At 61.4% G+C, this 16,965-nt stretch overlaps 5 protein-coding genes across 5 annotated transcripts; all 5 read right to left on the reverse strand.

The window, feature by feature from the left end:
- Positions 1-170: 170 nt before the first annotated feature.
- Positions 171-3,671, reverse strand: LMJF_25_1590 (conserved hypothetical protein; the record flags this gene model as incomplete). Its single annotated transcript, XM_001683864.1, has 1 exon — positions 171-3,671. The coding sequence occupies one exon, from the start codon at positions 3,669-3,671 to the stop codon at positions 171-173; it is 3,501 nt and encodes a 1,166-aa protein (XP_001683916.1).
- Positions 3,672-5,110: 1,439 nt separating this feature from the next.
- On the reverse strand, positions 5,111-8,626 carry LMJF_25_1600 (conserved hypothetical protein; the record flags this gene model as incomplete). The annotated part of the gene is made up of 1 exon (XM_001683865.1): positions 5,111-8,626. One exon carries the CDS (start codon positions 8,624-8,626, stop codon positions 5,111-5,113), a length of 3,516 nt encoding a protein of 1,171 aa, XP_001683917.1.
- A 1,141-nt stretch (positions 8,627-9,767) lies between these two features.
- LMJF_25_1610 (conserved hypothetical protein) lies at positions 9,768-10,748 on the reverse strand (the record flags this gene model as incomplete). Its single annotated transcript, XM_001683866.1, has 1 exon — positions 9,768-10,748. One exon carries the CDS (start codon positions 10,746-10,748, stop codon positions 9,768-9,770), a length of 981 nt encoding a protein of 326 aa, XP_001683918.1.
- A 1,255-nt stretch (positions 10,749-12,003) lies between these two features.
- Positions 12,004-12,441, reverse strand: LMJF_25_1620 (conserved hypothetical protein; the record flags this gene model as incomplete). The annotated part of the gene is made up of 1 exon (XM_001683867.1): positions 12,004-12,441. The coding sequence occupies one exon, from the start codon at positions 12,439-12,441 to the stop codon at positions 12,004-12,006; it is 438 nt and encodes a 145-aa protein (XP_001683919.1).
- Positions 12,442-14,226: 1,785 nt separating this feature from the next.
- Positions 14,227-16,062, reverse strand: LMJF_25_1630 (putative diacylglycerol acyltransferase; the record flags this gene model as incomplete). The annotated part of the gene is made up of 1 exon (XM_001683868.1): positions 14,227-16,062. One exon carries the CDS (start codon positions 16,060-16,062, stop codon positions 14,227-14,229), a length of 1,836 nt encoding a protein of 611 aa, XP_001683920.1.
- Between the last annotated feature and the right edge of the window lie 903 nt (positions 16,063-16,965).

Here is a 16,965-nt window from a genome sequence, read left to right on the forward strand (position 1 = left end):
TGTTTAGTTCGTCTGTGCGTGTTGTCGGCATCCATGTTAGTACAGCGTTGTCTATGCGACTGTCAGTGGGTGTTCATGATCTAGCCGCAGGGGGCGAGGGATCGTCAGGAGCATACACACAGGCACAAACTGTGCGTCTGCTCCTGTCCATATCTCCTTCCCTCTCCCTGTCACACGACGCCATCAAAATCGCCATCGCTGTACTGTATGCGCGCAAAGGCAAGACTATCTTCCTCCTCCATGCAGAACGGAGTCGTGACGGACTGGTGCGGTGGATGCGCAGGCTCTGGTATGGACGGGGTAGCTGCATCAGACACACCGACCGACTGCAGCTGCGCATCGCTCAGCATTGCCGCTATCTCCTGCGTGCCGAGCTGATGACTCGCATGCTTCAGTGCGGCTTGCGGACCTCGCGTGTGCTTGAGGCGCGGAGCAGCGGCTGCTGCCACCACGGCTGACCAGACAGCACCGCTCAGTGACTCGGCGGCCTCCTCGTGAGACGGCAGCGCTGATGGGGTGTGCGTGTATGGTGCGCCCATAGCAGCTGGCGCACCAGCAGCGACAAGAGCATCCTCGGCTGCCGGTGCTGCGACGGCCCCACTCCCCGTCGCATATTCGCAAGGCACTGTCGCACTGGCGGCCTCAGTGCCGTCGATCTGTGCGCGCGGGTGCACGGTCGCAATCTGCACAGTGAGAGGGTGCCCAGTCAGCGCAAATGGGTCCGTTGCCGTCCACTGACGCGTGAGAATCGAATGGATGAGCCACGCGATCCCCACAACCGGCGGAGCCGTCGGAGACGCGGTCGAAGCAGCACCGGCGTCCATGGAAACAGGCTGCAGAGAGACGCGCTGCAGGGCGTCCTGAAAGGCACAGCTGAGAGACTCACGGAGCGCGCGGGCCTGCTGCTGCTGCTGCTGCGACTGCTGCTCTCTTGCTGTCAGCCCCAGCTTCACCATGTTATCGTAAAAGCCGGTCAGGTCGATCACAAGGTCAAGGTATGTGCTCCCCACGTTACGCGTCACCGTACCGCCAAGAACACGCAGAAGCTCCTTCACCTGCGCCAAGGCAGCCGTTGCGTCTCCCAGGTAGTTCCCACTGCGGCCGTTGCGACTCGCTCGACTTGAGCGTGGCGGCCCGGCGCCACCGCCGGCTGCGTTGGCATTCGCCAGGTCCGCCGGGGGAACGTGGAGGTAGAACATGCGGTCTTGAAAGATAGGTACGTAGAACGGCCGCATCGCCTGCTCGCCAGCCGGCACGTACTCTTCCGCCACCTCTTTACGGAGCTGTCGCAACGTGGAGGACCCGCCACAACGTGGAGGACACCGTGTTCCCGCTTTTTCGCCAGCCCGCACCGCCTTTGCTTCCACCGCATCTCCATCGTCCTCCTCGACTCCAAGGAGCTCGTGGCGACGAGGGACACCGGCAGCAGTAACCGGAGCGGCCACCGCCACCGCCGCGTCCGCCACCTGCCGATCTCCGTACACGGGGTGGGCATGGACGTGCGGTAAGACGGCCGGAAACGCCCCCAGCGCTACCGCGTCGTAGAGCCACTGCGGCGTCACAATCGGGATGCCCAGCGCCTTGCAGAACAAAATGTCCGGCGTGAGCACGGCGTGTGGGCTCACGACGAGGTGCGTCGGCTTCTTCGCCGCGCGCCGCACCCGTTCCGCGTGAGCGCGTTTGTGTCGGCCAAACCAGCACGAACAACCTCCGCTGTCGTCGTCGTCACCGCCGAGGACGACACAGGTAGCACCCAGCTGTTCCACGACGTCGCGCAGGAACGATGAAAGCGTCGCCGCTGCTGCATCAGCGTCTGCGAGGCCATCGAGGAGTACGAGCACGCATAGCCCAGCCGCCGTCACTCCCACTTTCTCGTCCTCCGAGGCCAGTCGACGGAGGAAAGCGAGGTCCGTGAAGGTCATGGAAAGAGGGAGCTCCGCGGCCGGAGCACACTCGAGATCCGATAAGACCTCGGCCCTACCTCGGCCCGAGATGCGCCGGCGTCGTCGCGCGCAAAGTTGGCGCTGCTGCTGCTGCTCTCGCTTCAGTGACTTACTCGCCTCGTCATGGGCTGCGCCGTGCCCCGCATCTTCTTGCTTTCTTCGTCTCTGGCGACTACCTTGTGGTGTGTCAGATGGCGTTGCGCGGGTGTGATGGATCGACCCCTCCGCACAGCTGTCTGCAACGCTACTGCTGCTGCTACTGCTGCGAGGCCGCTTGGCAGTCGTTCGGGTAGGCGCCACAGAGGCTGCGGATGGCGTCTGCGGCTGTGCGGCAGCGATGGAGGCCGTTCGAGAGGATGCGGCAAGCGGCTCGGTGACAGCCGCGCTCACACCCCTCAACTCCCTCGGGGACGGCGCCGGCGCCGCTCGTGGCCGCAGCTGTCGCGAACTGCCGTCCGAATTCAAGAAAGGGTCTCGGCTGCGCTTTCCCATCGCGCCGCCGCCGCCGCCGGCCGCCCCGCCCGCTGGCAACGACGCCGAGTAAGCTGCGTGGGGAGTGGCGCCCGCTTCTCGGTGCGGTCGCCCCCGTCGCCGAGTCACGGCGGCCGTCGCCGTGGAGCGCAGCACTGCATGGCGAATCGCTTCTTCCTCCCCCGTATCCGCGTCCCACCTCTCCACCGCGGCAGCAACGCGTTCGTTTCCGCTGCTGCTGCTGGGCAGTGTCATGGTACTCACACCTTGGTTTCTGCAACCGCCGACCTCGTATCGAGAAGACGGGGTGAGTCGCGGCGTAGAGGCGGTGTCGGTACTCGGCTGCTGGGTAATATCCTCGTCGAGTTCGAACGCCACCGTGCTCTCCTGGTGCACGCCTCGCTTCGCACGGGCCGCACGCCTTCTCTGCTGGCCGCCTGCACCGTCACTTTGGAGCTGTCCAGGCGCGCAGCGTATGGCACTCGTCTCGCTGTTCTGAATGTCAGCGATAAGATGATGCGGCTTCGTGGCGCCGCTGTTGGTGGGGGTGCTGGGCGCGGCCCGGGGAGCTGAGGGAGTGCAGGAGGGGGAAGCAGCGGTGATGGCGGCTGCGCCCTCTTTGCTCGCCGTCACCACCCGTGCAAGCGTTGCGAGCCCGCGCTGCTGTTGCTGCTGGTGGTCTGCCTTGCCGCCATCCTCATCGTCGTCAAGGAGAAGTAAGCGGTGAAGCAGAGGAGGGTTTGTGGGGCCTTCGGCTGGTGCGCTCGTTTTGGCACCGCATTTCGGCGGGCTACGCGTTGCACGCGAGGGGACGGCGGCTGCACCTCGTCTAGTTGACCGGCTGCTCTTCGCACCCCAACCAGTACTGTGCGGAATGTCACTAGCGGCGGTCGCTGCCCTACGAGCACTTCCTGGCGAGGCGGCCGAGGTGTGAGATGCAGGGACAGCAGAGGAGGAGGTTCCAGTAGACTGGCGTGCTGGGGTAGTGCACGTGGCTGCCGTCGCGCTGACGACGTAGGGGGCTATGCTCACGCGTTGATCGGCAGCGACGCATGCGGCAAGGTAGTCTGGACAAACCACCGTCTTGAACTTCACGTGCGCAGCTTCTAAGAAGGATGCACTCCCGCGGTGGAAGACGACCAAATCCGCGGCGGCCTCGCTTAGGGCAAGCGTGGCACCCAGCTGCTGCACATGAAAACGCGCGGTGCGCAGTACATCCCTGGCAGAGGCTCGGCCACCGTCTCCGTTGCGCTTCATGGCGTAGTCGGTGTTGGCGCCGCTGTGATTCCTCCATCCTCCGTCCTCGCCGCCGGGGCCGTGGCGGATGTGCAAGAAGACGCGCACCCCAGAGAGAGGGCGAGAGGAGCAGGAGGTGACAGCAGACGACATGGACGACAGCGCTGCAGGAGATGGTAAGCAGGAGGCGAAGGGGTGGCCTCTCTAGTACTTTCACGAATGGTTCGCGACGAAGAGGGACAGAGGCACGTGCGGGTGCGGGTTTGGTCTGCTAAAGAGAGTGTTTGTGACCGGATCCGCCTCCGGAGAGAACCACACCAACGCCGTGACGAGCAGGCCCTCTCCTGTCTACTCGCCTTTTTATGTGAGTGCGCGGGTGTGTATCTATGATAGGGTGCCGTCTATGATGATGACGCTGGTGATTGTAACGCGAGCGCTGTTGCCTGTGTGAGTGTGACTGTGCGCGCACAAACCAGCGGCGAGGCGCGCTCGAAGGTAGTACAGCGCTCGCTCTATAGATCCACTGACCTAAGTGCCAAAGTATGGACAGCCGTATGCGCGTGGTTGTCTACTGTGTGTCAGGGGACGGTGGGCAGCTGCACCTCCGCACCGGCATGCTGAGGGCCTGAGGGCGAAGATTAAGGGAGAATAGGGGGAGGGGAAGAGACGTGGCAGCTGCGCAAAGAGAGTGAGAGAGGTGGCGACCGAGCGACGATGCGGCGCTTGCGCATGTATCCACACACTCGCACACGCCCTGCACGAGGCAGTATCTGCTCGCATTCGCTTCGACTACGAACGCTAGCAATGCTGCATGGCCGTCTCCCAAGTCTCGGCTCGCTGCGCATCAACGTCTGCGCTCTACGGAGACGGCGATGGCGGAAGGGAGGCGCGAAGGGTTGGGGGTGGGGCGGAGGAGGCGTGAGGACGCCGTAAAGAAGAGCCCCACCCCCTCTGTTTCGTATACATGTATCGCTGTTGCTGAATGAGGGGAGGGATGTGTGTGTGTGTGGGGGGGGGTGAGGCAGACATCCGCTTCCGCCCCTTCCAACGGACAGACAGACACACGCCGATGTGTATTAGAGTGTGCCGGAGCCGTTCCTCTCTTTCTATTCCGCCTGCATGCTCCGTCCCGCTCCGGGCGCATGCACTTGGGTAGTTTACATCATTGTCCCGCAGAGGGACACACATAGGAGCACAGAAACACGCTCAGAGTGACTGACAATCAGCGCGCACTGTAGAAGGGTATGTGCTCACTGCGCTAGCGTGTACGTGCTGCAGATGAGGTGCCCGTCTCCTGCTTCCTTCACTTGCCACCTCCCTTTCGCTCTCTCACGGAGCTCATCAGTGAGAGAAGAAGAGACTCAATCTACGTACATGAGCGAGGGACAAACCACAACACTGCTGCACCTACAACCACTATTGGCTTGCGCCGCTGCTATCCGTTCCGTAGCCACCGGTTACTAGGCAAGCGTGTTGACGTCGACCTCGTCGCCGGCGGTGTACATGCCGCTGCTGCTATCGTAGTCATCCTCGCTGTCCACGCCGTTGCCACGCTGGTCCTTACCGTCTGGCCCAAGGTCCTCGTCGTAATCTTCGAAGCCCAGCAGGTTCTTCGCGAAGGTGCGTGCTGTAATGACGTCCTCGAGCATTTCGAGCCGGATGCCGTCGCCGAGCAGCGACGTCAAAGCCGCGGCGACCTCGCTGGACTTGAGCGACTCCCCCTCGGTGGACAGCAGATGGAAGAGGTGGTCGCGGTTGATTTCTCCCGTCACCCTATCCGCACCCAGCGCGCGGAAGGCTGCCTCGATATCTTGCCGCGTGATGCCGAACACAGGGCGGTAGTTGATGTACAACCGCATGAACTGCGAGAAGTCAAGCAGAATGGCGTCCACGTTCACTTCAGCGAGCGGTTCGTCTCGTGGGCCATACATGTTCGCCACCTCGTAGGTCAGGTGCCCGATTTCCTTCTCGGAGGGGTAGTAGCAGAGAGAGCGTAGAAGGTTCGGCATCTGAGAAAACGGAATGGCACCAAGCAGCACGCGCTTCGCCGTTGTCTCCTCGCCCTGCGCGCGGATTTGGGCGTAGTAGAAGTAGTCCACCACTTCCTTCATCAGCTCGCCGTCAGCGCCGCCCTCGACCGCGCCGACGAGATGCGGCAGCGGCACGCCGCCCTTCTCCCGGCAGTGCACGACGGCCGCCCACTCCGACGGTGACATGATGCATTCGCCGCGCACGCGCCACTGCATGACAGCCTGGTCAGGCCCACCCGCCGTGAAGACGATGGCGCCGTCGTGCGAGGTGACCATGCTGGTGATGCTGCCTGGGTGGGCGAGGATGCCGATGGAGCCGCACGGATCGCCGCGGAGGGGAAGCTGGGTGAGCCCAATCACCTTCTCCTTGGTCGCATACACCAGGCAGTGAGATGGCGGCGGGGACGATGACGAGGCAGGTGCGGCGGGCGGCTTCGCTACCGGCACAACAGCCATCCGCGTCACCGGGCCGCCGAACGTCGGCGCTAAGACCGTTTTGACACACTGCCGACTCCAGTTGCTGAGGTACACCTGAAACTTATACTCGCGGGTGGCGATCAGCAGCATGTCCAGCACATCTGTGCCGCTACCACCGTCTCCTGTGGCGGTTGCAGTGCTGGCGGCGTTGTCGTTGTCGCCTCTTTCGTGTGCAGCACTGCCGTCCCCTGTCCCGTCGTCACTACTTTCGCCGCAGGCATCAAAGAAGTCGCGCGGCTGGCTCGCCGCGTCCAGTAGCGAGCACCCGTCTGGCAGCCAGGCGAAGCCCGTCGGCGTCGACTCCTGCGCTATCTTGTGCGCCGTGCGTAGGAGAAGCCCCGTCTCAGGGCTGGAGTCGACGAGCTCGTACTCGATGAGTCGCTTGTCGGCGCCAACAGAGAGGAGCCTCAGCCCTTCCTCTAAGCCGCTTGTGTGGGCGCCGAAGTGGAGGCCGCAGATAGGTGCGTTGTGCGTCTTGTGGTGGCCCACGAGCTGCCACTCCGCCTTCTTGGTAGACCCGGACGCCTTTACATACTCGTACAGGCCGACGGAGCCGTCGTCCTTGGCGGTGGCCATGAGGAGGCTGTCCGGGGAGAAGCGGATCTCCTCCACACTGGCGGCCGCCTTGCTCACCGTTGCTTGCTGTTGCTGCTGCTGTTCGGCGACACGCTGCTTGCCGTTGCCCGGCGACGAGGGCTGCGCTGCGGCTGCTGTGGCGCCGTCGCCGGCTACTGTGCCGACGGCCGTGGTGTTGGCTATGGGACGAATCGTCTGCTCCTCCTCCAGCGTCTCCCCGTCCAGCACCTTTATGACGCCGTTGGTGAAGCCGACAACGAGCCATTTGCCCGACGGGTCGAAGGTCAAGCAGCGGATCAGCAGGTTTCGGAAGAGGCTCAGCAGCACCACTCGCTTCTCGCAGTAGTCCCAGAGGTGCAGATTGCCGCTGTACCCGCCGATCGCCAGCCGCGGCAGGTGCGGGTGGGCCGCCAGACTCTGGATAGCGCGGTCTTGACCTTGCACGATGAGCCGTCCGCGTGCCGCTGTGTTGGGGCCCGCGTGAGCGGCGGTACCGGGCGTGTGGAATGCCTTCGCTGGCACGTCGATGATCATGCTGTGCGCCGTCGACACCATGAAATCCGGCGCGGTGAACAGGCTCGCGGCGGCGGTGCCCTCAGTGAGAAGGTGACCATCCACCTGCTCCGGCGCCATCGCCCGCGCTTCCTCCACCGTCATCACCGGCAGCACCTGGTCGAAGCTGATGGAGACGATGGGACCGCCGTTGAGGTCATCGAACCACGCGACCAGTCGCAGCTTTGCATCCAGGAGCTTGACGACACCGTCCATGCCGCCCGTGACGATGTACCCCTGCACTGTCGTGATGAAGGTCACGCCGCCGGTGTGCACCCGCACCATCTTCAGCAGCGACTTATCCTGCTCCTTGATGACGCGATCCTGCGGCTGCAAGGACCAGAGAACGACATCGCCGTCGACGGTGCCGCTGCACGCCATCATCGTGCCAGGCAGGTACACGGTCTGAGTGAAGTTACCGACGGAGGCCTTGAGGCGGCGCTGGAGGATGGGCGGCGAGTAGTACTTCAGCATTCCCTCCACCCAAGACCAGAAGATGACGCGGCGCAGCCCGTTCGTGCACAGCAGCTCCGGGTTGTCCTGCGAAAAGGAGATGAACGTCTGCTCATCACGCGCAGCGATGCGCCGCACAAAGACGGGGGCCATATCAGCATCGGCGAGGAGGTGAGCAGCGTTATGGGTTCCTCCGATGCTGCCAGGCATTCCTCCCACCGAGGCGGGATTCGATTGCGTCCAGGCCCAGATCATGATTTCCTGCGGGTCTCGGCGGTTGAGGGTGGCGAGGTATTGCCCATCTGGCGACATAGCGACGCTCAGGACACCGCCGTACTTGCCTGTGGCAATCATTTTCACCGGTAGCGCGGTCGTCGCGTCCCACACAATCATGGCGGACCCGTCCTCCTCGTCGTCGCGCTTCGCGACGGAGGGATCGACGCACATGGCAGCCTCTTCCCATAGCTCTTCCTCCTCCACATCTTTCTGCGATTCGCCCGCGTGGCCCGTGGCCGACTGCGTGAGCACCACCTGCTGCTGAATGCGCCGGCGTACCTTGACGTCGCCCTCGTCAGCTGTCACGATGAAGCGGTGATTGTGGCTGCAGCAGCTACTGCTGATGATGGAGTACCGGTGCCCCAGGAGGTGCTTCTGCGCGTTTTGGATTGCATCGTACAAGACACCCATGTGCGCCACCGTGTAGAAGACCCTCCGCTGCTGCTGCGCCAGCTGCTGTTGGTTTTCTCCTCGGCCACTGACGCCACCACCGCCAATGCTGAGGTTGTGGATGCCAGCCTTGTAGTCGCTATTGAGGCCAAAGACCCACTCAAGGCGTAGCGCTTCCTCCGCGAGGGAGGGGCTGGGGAAACGAATGTACGGACTTCTCATTCTCCCTCTCCTACGGAGCCGGGGCGCGTGTGCGTGTAGTGCCGCTGCTGCGGTTGTGATGGCGACACTTTCCAAGGAGGCAACAAGGAGTCGCCCGCAGACACAGTCATACACGTGGGGTGTACCTGATGAGGAGGTGGCGCGGATAGAGCCAGCCAGACCGCCATGCCAAAGAAATGGGAGAGAAATCCGGGGGAGGGAGACGGGAAGACGTCAGCGGTCATTCGTCTACATGATTAGAGGGAATCATGAAGCTGGGGGTGCGCCAGTGCCGTGCGCCTACCCCCACTAGCACATGCACATGCAACTCACTAGCACGCACTGCTGGTGAAGGCTGCCAGCAGTGAAGATGAAGTCACACAAAGGAGAGAGAGAGAGAGTTCGCGGATCCGCCACACACACACACACATATATATATATATATGTATATATATATTTTTGAGAGCAGCGGGATTACGGCGCGATGTTGCCACGCTCCGTACATCGGCTCCGTTGCCCCACAAGTCCTCTTGCCGCCGATGCATCCACCCATTCATGCTTGTGTGTGTGTGTGTGTTGGCTTGCTTGCTTAGATGCAGAATGAAAGCCCATCGACTTCGACTTACCAACACATGCCAAAACAAAACAGCGAAACGAAGAGCGAGACGCACACCCACACACAACCCATGACGAGGACTTACTTAGCTCATTACACACGAAAGAGAAAACGAGAGAGGGGCCGCGGGGGAACGCGCGAAACGCAGGCGACAGCCAACGACCACCCGCATACGCGCCGTGCACTGGGGGGGGCAGGGGGAGGGGGAGGGGCAAGATGGCAGGGAATGCGCCTTCTCCAGCATCGCTTTCTCCGCTGCAAACCCCTTCCCCCCTCACAAATCTCCATGCCCCCTCTTCCCCCCCCCCCTCCTCCCACTTCCCCCCCCCCCACACACACGCAACCGCACCGACACACCGACACAACCACACTTCAGGCAGCTTGAAAGAGGAAAGGGGGTTGCGCTGTGGTCTCCGCTGCTGCTGTCGCTGCCGCTCAACAATCCCCTTCGCGCGCCGCTTCGCTTCAGCGGTCGATCCAGCCCAGACTGGTCCCCTTTCGCTCATTCTTTCGCTCTTACACATAGAGCGGTGCAACCCCCCCTTTCTACTGCTGCTGCTTCTCCGGTTGCTGCTGCTTTTCGTTGTTCTCACCGCCGGTGGCATTGCCGCGGCGAGCGGCATCTTCGCCGTACACGGTGGAGAGATGCTCAATCTGGTCGATCTCCCTGCGCAGGATCGTGGCAGCACACTTGATCATGAGGGCGTCCTTGAACTGCTGCGAGTTGAAGTCCATGCGACCGGTCTGGTCACGCTGGCGCTTCAGTGCCTCGTCGCGAATCGCGCGGAAGTTCTCGACGGCGGTCATCATCTCATGCTCCTCCTTGCCACCTCCGCTGCCGCCGGTCACGATCTCCTGCGCCGCCGCCACCGCGCGCTCCAGCCGGCGCTGCTCCTCGTCCACGGCATCAGTCGAGGACTTGTGGTCGATGGAGGCCACGTACGCCACCTCGTCGAGGTTCTGCAGCTTGCTACGGGGGAAGGGGCGGCCGCCGTTGTAAAGGACAAGGGAGGTGATGTGGCTCAGCATCACATCCGAGGCAAGGTTGTTCATGGGGGCGAGGGTGACCCGGTGGTCGATGTGCTTCAGCGTTCGATCTGCAGGGTCCTCGAAAACGACGGAGGCCGTCCACGTCACCTTCGGCGTCGTCCCGTCTTCGTGGGGCATCTCGCAGTGCAGGTGAAGGCAGTGGCGACCCTGGAAAATGACAGACGGCGCGTTGCACCACAGCTGGTAGTCCTCCTCGGTCAGGTCCGCACCAGGCTGCCCCGCCGAGTACCAGCCTATGAGGTCCTGCGTCGTGTAGCGGCGCTTGGCGGCGCGCCGGCGCGTCAGCTCCGCGCGGTGGGCCTTCGTGTTCGGAACCTCCGTATCCTTGTGCGTGTGCGGAATGAAGTCCGTGATGACGATCTCCTCCGCCCTGACAGTGCCGAGGATGTAGCCCGCAGCGTACTTCTTGCGCTTGGCGTGCTCAATGATGAAAGCCGCCGGGTACGGCGTCAGCTGGATCGCAACCTCGGACGACATGGCAAGGCGAGTGTGTCTGGACGGTGATGGTTGGAATGCACTGGAGTGCGTGTGCGTATGTCGTTTCGGGCTGCGAAACGTTTGTGACGAGGTCCGGAGGAGGAGAGGTGCCTGTAGCTGGAGGTGTGTTACTGATGTTGTGACTCGAGATAAGCGTGTGTGCGAGGAAGAGACAACGGATGCGTTGCAGAAGACGAGTAGCACATGCTGATGGTGAGGTATGAGTAGGGAGTATGTAAGAGACACACACACGCGCGCAGATGCAGCGGTGCAGACATGAATGCTCAACGCTTAATGCACCAATGCGCACGCATACGCCACGGCGAGAGTGCAGCGGGGATGGCGGACTATGGGAATGGGGCTGAGCGAGTGGGGCGACGGCAAGGGGGGGGGGCAGGGGACCGGAGACGACAGCTCCGTTGTGGGTGGGGTGCGGCACCGAGCACAAGCTCGCTTTTTCCTCATACCTCCTCCCCGCCCGCGCGCTCTCAATCTCTTTGAAGCAGCACTGGCGTGCATCATCACAGCGCAGCTTGCCTGCCATTCCAAATACTACCCACTTGCTGTGTCTTGCTTCTGTGTCTACTAAGACGTGCGTGTGCTTCCGTGTGCGCAAAGTAGCTCCTCGTGCACACGCGTGGTACGCAGCCTTACACCTACGGCTGACGAATTAAGAAACGGTACGCCAGGCACACACACACACACACACATGCAATCCGATCACGAGATCAGCGCTGAGAGGGATCAGCGCAACGGGCAGGTGGCACACCCTTCTTCTTCGGCCATTGCCAATGCTGCGGCTGCAGCTGATGCCCTTCAGGACGATCTTCCTACGTAGTTTGGTTAACCATACTATCTGAAGAAGACAACGAAGTATGCGCACAAGCGTATACACAACCAGTGCTGCTTGTTCAAGGGACCGTCATCTGGACACTCTTCGGGGCGCTGCTCCTCTGCTCTCCAGCACCTGCGGCGCCCCTCCTCCGCCATACTATCCCGCCCATTGACATACGCATCGACACGCGCGCCTCTCTGTTCCTTCTCTCTGTGCCGCCGCTGCGTAGCGGACTGCACCAAAAAAATCAAGATGAGGGAGCAACAGCAACCACGATACCGTGATGAGGTGGGCGGTGGGAGAGGGGGGGGGGAGGAGGAGGGAAGGGTGGCGATGGATGGGAAGATGTAGAAGGACCCAAAACAACACGGCAACACCTACTCCCTTGTGTCTTTTCGGTGTCGCCTCTTCCGCTTGTGTTTAGTGGTGGGCACCAGCGGCACCGCTCTTGTGGTAGTAGTCCTTCCCGGGCAGGAGGTCACCTGGCGGCTGGATGATGATTTCCTTGGGGCCGTAGGCGGAGTACAGCTTCTCTATGTCCGTAAAGACGCGGATGCGGAGCTGATCCTGCGGCGATAGCTTGCGCACCTCCTCCAGCGAACCACCCCAGCGCTGAATCATGGCCTTCTCCACAAAGTCGGGCTCCAGCGAGTGGTCATTGTGGTAGCGGTGAATGAAGTAAATGACGGGAACGCCGCATGCCCAGAAGCGTACCTCGCCCGGGATCGCCCACTGCACGCAGCCGCTCCACGCGCGCTGGAAGTAGTAGTCACAGAAGGCGCGCGAGGCCATGACGGGGCCTTTGAGAAAGCCCGGCGCAACGATGCGCTTGCTGCGGTAGGTGGAGAAAAATACCATTATGTGTGCGCGTGTCGTGTGTTGGCGGCGGTCCGTGATGGTGATGAGGGAGAGGGAAAAAGTGAAGCGTGCCTCTGGAGAGGATTCGTTACAGAAACGAAAAGCTGCCGCAGTGCGGGGCCCAATAGATGCGTGCGTGTGTTAAGAGGAGGTAGAGTGGCGTGCGTTGGTAATGGACGAAGAAGTGGAGAAGATCATATAGCGGAGGCGAAGGGAGAAGAGGAGGAGGAAGGTGCCAAGGCGACTTCTCCCTCTCTCTTGCGTTCTGCACTCGCCTGCAGGTGTAGCCCCTCCCCCTACCCCAAATAGACACAAAGCCCTCTGTCGGACGTAAGCACATACACACGCACAGACACACAAGAGCACGTGCATGCACATGAGCAAGGGCGTGCCTTGTGTTTGCGAGGGTGCGGAAGGGGAAGGGAGGGAGAGAGAGAGGTATGTATGCGTGCTGCTGCGCACTTCTGTCGCGTGCACAGGGGCATCTCTTAAGGAAACAACAACATTTTCTTGCATGCCTTCGCTCGCTCGCTCCTTTTTCTGCGCGCACTCGTGTTTTCACATGAGGGCGTTTACGGTGGTGCTGACGAAGGGGCAAGGAAGGAGCACGCATTGAGACGATGAATGCATGTGGATGGTGTGCGCTCGATCAGAAGGACGGAGCACTGGTAGTCGGCTGAAGAGGGTGCACCCTAACGCACAGAGAAAGACATGGAGAAAGGAAAACAGTGCAGAGGCACGGAAGACAGCACAGAGCAACCCGACAAGAGGGCGCAGAAAGGGGGTGGGGCGGGGAGGGGGGGGGTGCAACCAAAGAAAGAAACCAAACACGTTGGACTCCATTTACAAGGGCACATCGAAACATCCGATGGGACGATGTCCACCAGTACAAGACGGTGGTGCCTCTCCCGCCGCTCCCCCTCGAAGAGCGCCACTCGTCAGGCGACAGCTTCCACTGGCGGAGCCGGCGAGCGCGGAAGTCGGCGGGCGGGCAGGGAGAGAAGGGTGTATGCGTGGGAAGGTGACAGATGTGGCGGTGAAAGCCTAAAGTGGCACTTGTGAAAAAGGAGGAAGGGGCAAGACTCTCCCTGGGTCCATAAACATGTGGCGAAACAAGACAACGATGTGCTTCAGCCGCCCAACGGACGCACTACCGCGGAACCTCTGCTCACAAGATGGGCATGAGCGCTATCAAAACAAGACAAAAGAGAGAGTGCGTGAGCAGCACACCATTAGCGTCAACACGGTGACTACAGAGCCGGACACACAAGGCATGAAGATACATGAAAGGAGAGGACTTGTGGCGTGCACACAGCTCGACCACACACACACACACACACACACAGAGAGAGAGATACGCGTATCGATTCGCGTTCCCTAGACAGAGATAGAGCCGGCAAAGGAGAGCGGTAATCCCCTCCCCCAAATCAACACAACGTCAAACATATGCAAGCTAGACACCCCCACCCTTTCCACATACACAGAAACACATACACACTGGCACACACCTCAGCCCCCTCCCCCTTTATTTGTTTTTTTTTTTTTTCTGCAGAGGCGAAGGGTGCGTGTGTGCGTGAGAAAGGTATACTACCAGGATGAGCCAAACGAGGGGTGGGAGTGTCCAGAAGAACGCGCTTCGTGGGCACGCGTGACACACTCGCCTTCAACTTTACTCGAGCACGGAGCAGTGCCGCTTGGGGATGAAAGCGGAAAGTGCGCGCGCTCTCACCATCTTTCTCTCCGACACGGACTCGCTCGCGTGCAGACCCCGTCATTTTTGCGCGCTCACTGCATAATGCGCAGCCCAGTCGACTCCAAGTCGTAGATGCCGCGGTGCTCGTTGTACAGCTTGCGAAGACACTCGATATACTTGCCCTGCCATACCTCGAGATCCTCCTTGGTCGGGTTAGGAATGTGCGGCACCTCCAGCGGCTCCCCGACCACCACCACGATCGGGCGGCGGTGCGGCAGCAACCCGTAGTTGAAGTTGAAGAATCCGCGACCCCTCACCAGCGGGATGGCGAAGCCAACATACTGCTTCCACAGCACCATCAGGTACCGCATCCATGGCTCGTTGGCCAGCTCCGGCACGTTGTACACGTTGTTCTCACCGAAACCGTACACTGGCACCAGCGGCGTCCCCTCCTGGAGCGCGATCTTGATGAAGCCTTTGCGCTTGAACAGGAGCAGGTCGTTGCAGTTCGGCTTTGCCATGAGCGACTCCTCGGCCCCGCCAACGACGAGCATGACGCTCTGCCCAGGGCCGGACCGGAGCGTCTTGCGGATGCAGGAGGCACTGGCGTCGCCGCACCCTGCCCAGATGGCGAGTTGGCGCCATAGGGGCACGTAGAGGTTAACCTTGAGGGTCTGCAGGTGGATTGTGATGCCGTGGAGCATCTCCGACGCATCGTTCTGGTCAAGCCCGAAGTTGACGATGGCGCCGAACGAGTGAATGCCGTGCGGGTGGTACACAAAAAAGTAGTTGCGCTCCTTGTCGAAGCGGCGCCGCACCGGTTTGGGGATGACGAGGCGTATGGGGAAGTAGTCACAGTAGTAGCGCCACACGAAGCAGCGCGTAAACGTTTGGTACTTGGACAGCGGATGGCTGGGCCGCCCGAAGGTGAGGGTCCAGATGAGGTACATCACCATGAAGGGCGCCGTGTAGCGCGAGAGCAGGAGCAGCCCCGTGATGGCTATACAGATGGGTATGCCCGTGAAAAAGGTGAAGATGGAAACAAGAAGCGACTGCAGCCGCCGCTGGCCGGGGGTGTGGATGACGCTGCACCACGAGAAGTGCGCGCCGTGGGCGCCGAAGGAGGTGGAGGACAGGTCCTCGTGGACGTAACGCTCCAGCGCTGCAAGCAGCCTGTCGGCCGCCGCCGCCTTTGGGCTGTACTCCCTCTTTCCTTCTGTGGGCCGAGATATTTCTACTGCATCCTCGGCTGCCTTTCCAGTTGGGTCATCTGCTAATGGCGGTCTCGGGACGCACCATGACGCCACAGCGGTGTCGGTGGGGCCCGTCACGGAGGGGGTTTCCTTGAATGGCGTGCGCTGCGCAGGCAGGGATGGCATGGTGAGTGCTGAGGACCACCCGCTCACGCTCCCATGTGCTGCTACAGCGTCGCGATAGCGTTGTTCCTCGCCAACGGCGAAGAGGAACGCGCGGCGGAGGTTTGCCACTTCGGTGCTGGCGATGTAACGACCGCGCTGCTGCAGCTTCTGGAGGTGGTCGATCGCGTAAAGAACCTTGTCCAGGCCCTCCTCAACCTCTTCTCGAGAGGCAGGCGGGCGCGCGTGCGTGAGCAGCGGCTCATCGGCGTGGATACCTTCTTCGCCGGCACGTCTGTTAGTGCTGTGGCCACCCGTGCGCTGCGTACCGCAGCTACGGGCCGACGCCTCGTTGGCCAGAAAGTGAAAGGAGGAAGAGATGGTGGAAGTGAACTGCGTTATCAAAGAGCGCCTGCGTGTGTCGACCATATCCTTCGCGGTGGCTGTGATTACTGCTGCGTCTTGCGCCGGTAGCGATGGTGCAGGCGGCGATTTCAATCGCAGAGGAGTCGGCGCACGCACCTGAGATTGGCGCTGCTGCTGCTGTAGCCGTTGTTGTTGTGCTCCGTCCATAATTGATGACAGCCGCGGGGGAGGTGTGTGTGTGTGGGGGGGGGGGGCAGTTGTGGCGATCGAGAAAGCTTGCGATGCGGGGGACGCCAGACCAAGAAGGAGGCGAAGCTAGAGAGTGAGGGGACTAGCGCGAGCACCCACGCACACGCGCACGTCCGCGATACAGGAGGGGAAGGGAGGAGGGGGGGGGAGGAGGACACAAGGGAACACGAAGGCACGAGAAGATGGAGAAGGACTGAGGTCTTCCTCCCCTTTTCTACATCGACACACACACACACACAGACACACACACCGAGCAAATGGGGACTTTAGGGACGTCCACTTTTGATCGCCGCGCTGCAGCGTGAGATGCTCGACGGGTCGAGGAGTGGACAGGGAAAGATGGGAGGAATACACAGAGAGAGAGAGGAAGGGGGGAGGCATGGAAGATAATAGCAGCGAGGGCTTGTGTGCCTGTGAGTGTGTGTGTGTGTGTGTGTGTGTGTGTGTGTCTGTGGTGGTGGCTGCGGGGCGGGGAGAAACGACAGAAGGCGATTCGTCAACGATAGCGCAGTGCTTTAGGGGTGGGTGTGTGGGTGGGTGAGTCGATACTCAGCGGTGGTGACCACCACACCCTCACACACACACACACACACACCGGAGTGCGAGAAGGAGAATGAGAGGAGGGCGAGAGCAGGGGAGATGGAGACGGCGCACACCTCATGAACGCTGGTGTCCGTGCCTCACGAGGCCAATAAGTGGATAACGTAGGCGATGGCATCGAAAGCCTTTCGGGGGTGGGGTGGTGGAGGTGAGAGAATGCGTAGTCTTTGGTGCATCACGGAGCATGCAAACCAACGTACACGCACGCAGAGTCGCATAACACTCACACAGAGGCCAGCCCAGTGCTACTCTTCCTCGCCG

Source organism: Leishmania major, chromosome 25 (genome assembly GCF_000002725.2).
Source record: "Leishmania major strain Friedlin complete genome, chromosome 25".
Taxonomy (NCBI): domain Eukaryota; phylum Euglenozoa; class Kinetoplastea; order Trypanosomatida; family Trypanosomatidae; genus Leishmania; species Leishmania major.